Below are 5,777 nucleotides of genomic sequence, written 5' to 3'. Positions count from 1 at the left end.
CGCCCAGGGAGGGAGGGGCGTGCCCGGAGACGCCGCCGAGCTCGGGGCCGCCAGCGGCACATGGAGAGCGACTGAGCTGCGGGAAGGGCGGAGGCGCGGGAGCGCAGGCGGGGAGCGCTGAGCGCGGCTGCGGCGGCTCGTCCCTGGATGTCCCGGCACGGTGTGTATGGAAAAGTTTTCTCATCTACTGCGTTGTCGATGCCGGGCTGGTTGTGAGAGGCGGCTGGAAGGAGCAGATGTGCGCGGGGTTTGAGGTACCGGAGGAAGTTTGAGTAATTGCTTCTTAACTCGCTGGGAGAAATGAATTGCAGAAGCTTACAAACGCGGCGGGCTGGCAGCAAAATGCACTTTATGTTCCTTTTTGCACTGGCGGTTGCGTGTCTCGATAAGGCTGTGCTGGGCAAGAACCTGAAGTACCGGATTTACGAGGAGCAGCGGGTCGGCTCGGTCATCGCCAGGCTGGCGGAGGACGTGGCCGATGTTCTATTGAAAATCCCCAACCCCGCCTCGGTCCGCTTCCGAGCCATGCAGAGGGGGAACTCCCCGCTTCTCGTCGTCCGAGAGGATAACGGGGAGATCAGCATCGGCGCTAAGATCGACCGGGAGCAACTCTGCCAGAAAAACTTGAACTGCTCCATCGAGTTCGACGTGATCACTCTGCCCACCGAGCATCTGCAGCTCTTCCATGTGGAAGTGGAGGTGCTGGACATCAACGACAACTCCCCTCAGTTTTCCAGGGCTCTCATCCCCATTGAAATATCTGAGAGTGCGGCGGTGGGTACCCGCATCCCCCTGGACAGTGCTTTTGACCCAGATGTGGGGGACAACTCCCTGCACACTTACTCCCTTTCCGACAATGATTTTTTCAGCATCGAGGTGAGGACGAGGACTGATGGTGCCAAGTATGCAGAGCTTATCGTGGTGAAGGAGCTGGACCGGGAGCTGAAGTCGAGTTACGAGCTCCAGCTCACTGCATCCGATAAGGGGGTGCCGCAGAGGTCTGGGTCTTCCCTCCTGAAAATCAGCATTTCCGACTCCAATGACAACAGCCCAGCTTTTGAGCAGCAGTCGTATATAATTCAACTCCTGGAAAACTCCCCAGTCGGGACTTTGCTCATAGACCTCAATGCGACCGACCCAGATGAGGGCGCTAATGGGAAGGTCGTGTACTCCTTTAGCAGTCATGTGTCTCCCAAAATTATGGAGACTTTCAGAATAGATTCAGAAAAAGGACATCTGACCCTTCTGAAGCAAGTGGACTATGAAATTACCAAGTCCTATGAAATTGATGCTCAGGCTCAAGACATGGGACCAAATTCTATTCCAGCTCACTGCAAAATTATAATTAAAGTTGTGGATGTGAATGATAACAGACCGGAAATTAGCTTAAATTTGATGTCCCCAGAAAAAGAAGAAACGGCTTATGTTTCTGAGGGGTCCCCCTTGGAAACTTTTGTTGCCCTGGTCAGGGTACAGGACAAGGACTCGGGTGTAAATGGAGAGGTGGTTTGCAAGCTCCATGGTCATGGCCACTTTAAACTGCAAAAGACTTATGAAAATAACTACTTAATCTTGACTAATGCCAGTCTAGATAGAGAAAAGAGATCTGAATACAGCTTGACTGTAATAGCAGAGGACAAGGGAACGCCAAGTCTCTCGACAGTAAAACACTTTACTGTCCAAATCAGTGATGAAAATGACAACCCACCCCGCTTCCAGACAAACAGATACGAAGTAGTTATCTTAGAAAATAACTCTCCGGGAGCGTACATCACATCTGTCACGGCCACAGACCCAGATCTAGGGGACAATGGACAGGTGACCTACACTATACTGGAGAATTCAGTTTTGGGAAGTTCTATAACCACTTATGTGACCATTGATCCCTCCAACGGGGCAATCTATGCCTTGAGAACTTTTGACCATGAAGAGGTAAATCAGATTGCCTTTATGGTTCAAGCTAGGGATGGAGGGAGCCAGCAACTTGTTAGTAACACTACAGTGGTGCTTACCATCATTGATGAAAATGACAATGCTCCTGTCATTGTGGGCCCAGCACTGCGCAACAGCACGGCGGAAATCTCAATCCCTAAAGATGCTGGGATTGGCTTTCTTGTCACGAGGATAAGGGCTACAGACAGGGACTCCGGTATGAACTCTGAACTCAGCTGCTCCATAGCAGCTGACAAGGAAAACAGCATCTTTGTGATGGATCCCAAAACTTGTGACATCTCCATCAATGCGAGTGTAGAATCGGTTCCAACTAAGCACTGGGAGTTTTTTGTCATAGTCCAGGATAAAGGCAGTCCTCAGCTTAGTACTAAAGCACTTCTGAAGTGTACGGTTTTTGAGTATGTTTATTCATTTTCAAGCACTGAAGCTACTTTGGTAAGCCAGCCCTCTCTGGATGTCTCGATGATCACAATTATATCCTTAGGATCGATATGTGCTGTGTTGCTGGTCATCATGGTTATCTTTGCTACGAGATGTAATCGAGAGAAAAAGGACACCAGGTCCTACAACTGCCGTGTGGCAGAATCAACCTACCAGCACCACCCGAAGCGGCCCTCCAGACAGATCCACAAAGGGGACATCACATTGGTGCCAACAGTTAACGGCACGCTACCCATCCGATCTCACCACAGAGCTTCCCCGTCCTCATCCCCGACCATGGAAAGAGGACAGATGAGCAGCCGGCAGAGCCACCACAGCCACCAATCGCTGAACAGCCTGGTGACAATCTCCTCCAACCACGTGCCTGAGAACTTCTCACTGGAGCTCACCCACGCAACTCCAGCTGTTGAGGTAAGCTCCTCACCTCGTTTTGCACTCACAGGTCCTCTTGGGAGTATGGGGGTGCTTTTCATGCAACAGGCAGTTAGATCCAAGTCCCACGCGTTACAGATTTCCCTTTAAATGTTACAGCTTTGCAGCTGTGTTCCAATAGCAACTGGACCCATTACCACAGGGTTACATCTGTTATTAATAGTATTAGCTCTTGGTTCTTCCCTGTAAGGCTGAAACAATGCAGTGTAACGTACACAGGAATCTGCTCTGGTTTACGAAGCTTCCTCCTTCCTTGCCTTCCCTTTCCCTCCTCGTAGCTGTTTTAGAAAGAGTCCGGAAGAACATAGGAAAGTTATTAATGGGGATGGAAAACTCCAAATTCAAATACTGACACAGTTTAGGTGCATGTATTGTAAGGCACTGTGTGTCTGATACATGGCACACAATGTCCCAAACTTTGGGAGCACCCTTTTCACTTTTTCCTGCAGCTTTGGTGTAATGGCCTTAAATGAATGCCATGCCTCATTATACCTAGTGATTTATGACTATGGAATGGCAAAGAGGTGACTCTAATCTATTAAAACAAAGCAAAATGCAACCTCTGCTTAATTAGTTGTTTTACTTATTAATGAATTCCGAGGCTAAATAACAGCAGTGCATTTCCTCATTCTGAAACGTCTCCAGTTATTTTCTGTGGCAGACTGTACACTAATAGTCAGTTGTACTGTGTTATGTAGGAATTTGATTTAATTAAACTTGAAAAGGCAAAAAAAAAACCCCTACTTGAAGTGAATTAGTACTTTTAGAACTAGGAGTCTGAGCTTTTATTTCGAAGAATCATTCTTTTCACCTTCTCTTTAGCAGGTTTCTCAACTCCTCTCGATGCTTCACCAGGGCCAGTATCAACCAAGGCCAAGTTTTCGAGGAAACAAATATTCCAGAAGCTATAGGTAAGGATCTGAACTATTGTGCTGTATGTGTATCAGACAGTATACTACTGTGTTTTTTTCCTTTCTTTTTTAATCCAAGTTGTACACGAGATAATTTGATTCCACCATTACCACCATTCTCTTTACAGATACGCCCTTCAAGATATGGATAAATTCAGCCTGAAAGACAGTGGCCGGGGTGATAGCGAAGCTGGAGACAGCGATTATGATTTGGGTAGAGAGTCTCCAATTGACAGACTTCTTGGGGAAGGATTCAGTGACCTTTTCCTTACAGATGGGAGAATTCCTGCAGGTATGAGCACAATGGAAGCTGAACGGTTTATTTACAGTGCTGCCTAGCTGTCACTTTGATAAAGCTACTACTGAGAAAGCAAAAATTCTTTAGCTTTCAAGTCTTGTGTTTCCTTCTGTCTCCTCTGCCTCATGATAAATACTGAGCTGAAGCATTCCCGTATCTAGGCAAATGAAAACTCAGATGCAACTGAAAAATCTGCCCAGAGCAACTCATACTTTTTTTCTTTTATTTGCATCATCTTGAGTGGGCTCCAAATTCCCCAGCAAAAAGCATCGTCTCCTCTACATCCTTAGACTTCTAATGACTGGGTGGATGTTTGTTTTTAAAGCCAGGCAGTTGTGGTTTGTTAAAAATACATGGAACTATAATTAAGGGGACACGTTTTCCACAGTGGGTTTGATCCATAGCATACGATACAGCCTTGCACAGTTCAGAAATGAATTGTGAAGTTGATCAAGAAAGTATTTTTCCCACTGAAAAATGAATTCAAGTAGTAAGGGAGGCATCTTAACATGTGCCAGATCTAAATCTTGCAATCCTGACTTACAGAAGAAGGAACTTAAGAGAAACAGCTCAGGTAGAGGGCAGAGGAGAGAAAATTTAGAAGAAGATGAGTGAAAGCAAGCTAAACACACACTTGTATATGAAATACCATTTGTGAATTTCTGCCCAGTTTTAAGTTGAAAACAGGAGGATATAGGAAATCATACTGCATACAGACATAGTCATTTTAAAATGACTTTGATAATTACATAGCCACTGGTTTTACCCTTGATCTTGTACCCATTTCATATTTAGTTCTCTCTGTCCAACTGGCAGGGCTGGATAACTTCAGTATGGTTTAAGTTTACATCAAGACTGATCAATCAAGTCATTCTATGTACAAAGCAACATTGCTTTGTAGGTTGGCACAGCACGTGTTCCTTCCTGCAGTGACCCCCAGACATTGCCCAGAGCTGGAGCAGAGGGGCTGCAGTGTTGTAGCTCCTTCCCTCTGCTGCCAGAGAAAACAACAGTGGGCTTATCTCTGCCCACGGCAAAGGTTTGGAACCAGGTCTTGTATTGCCTATCCAAACCTTCAGCTATCTCCTAACCTGGTCTTTGGTACCCAATAGTTCAAAACCAGAGGCCTTTAAAATGTACTATTTTTCCAGAATCTTTAATCAAAATCTAGTGTCCTAATACCTTTTTCATCCTAATCTCCCCCAGTTCCTATTACTTATCCCCCCTCCATCCAGCATGAGGCACGTCTCCCTCTCTTCCGTGGTTAGCAGATCCCCTAGAGGGATCTGCTGCAGCTCTCAGTTGCCAGGGGAACTTGAAGTGCAGTGGTGTTTGCACTGGCGTCTGGCCCTGCTGCTGCCAAGGCATAGCTGTCCTCTTCCTGCTAGGCGATTGAGGGCTGCCAGCAGGCAGGAGTGGCGACGCTCTGGGCTAGCTGAAATGCTGTTATGTGTCTTCAGCTCCTGCAATTCTCCCTCTAAACGGGAAGCCTAAGGGCAGGGTTTCCAAAAGTGCCTGGCCTTCCCCTAACGCTAATTGAATTCAGAGTAAGGAAAGCTCTCCTGCTGTGTACAGATGCAACTCAGTTTATCTGTAAAGTAGTGTAGTGCATTTAATCTCAGCCAGATGCCCGTTTACCACAATGTGTAGTATTAGTCCATCAGATAAGTGTGCTCAACTCATTTAGATGAGATGTGAACTGCTTTGAATCCGCTGTATAATCCAAACAAAAACAAAAAAAA

General features: G+C 46.5%; 1 protein-coding gene across 2 annotated transcripts in view; it reads left to right on the top strand.

Annotated features, from left to right (window-relative positions):
- Window positions 1-20: 20 nt before the first annotated feature.
- Window positions 21-5,777, top strand: part of PCDH18 (protocadherin 18) — a 10,096-nt gene continuing 4,339 nt past the window's right edge. The window contains exons 1-3 of one of the 2 annotated variants that reach the window (XM_010709498.3): window positions 21-2,805; window positions 3,652-3,737; window positions 3,866-4,029. In XM_010709498.3, the coding sequence (XP_010707800.1) occupies window positions 301-2,805; window positions 3,652-3,737; window positions 3,866-4,029 (2,755 nt within the window). In that variant the 5' untranslated portion in view covers window positions 21-300. Of the gene's footprint in view, window positions 2,806-3,648; window positions 3,738-3,865; window positions 4,030-5,777 lie in introns of both variants that reach the window. The other variant, XM_010709497.3, reaches the window with a different exon arrangement.

The sequence above is a fragment of the Meleagris gallopavo genome, chromosome 4 (assembly GCF_000146605.3).
Source record: "Meleagris gallopavo isolate NT-WF06-2002-E0010 breed Aviagen turkey brand Nicholas breeding stock chromosome 4, Turkey_5.1, whole genome shotgun sequence".
NCBI lineage: Eukaryota > Metazoa > Chordata > Aves > Galliformes > Phasianidae > Meleagris > Meleagris gallopavo.
The sequence above is the reverse complement of the archived record's forward strand: the minus strand, read 5'-3'. Positions and strand labels throughout refer to the sequence as shown.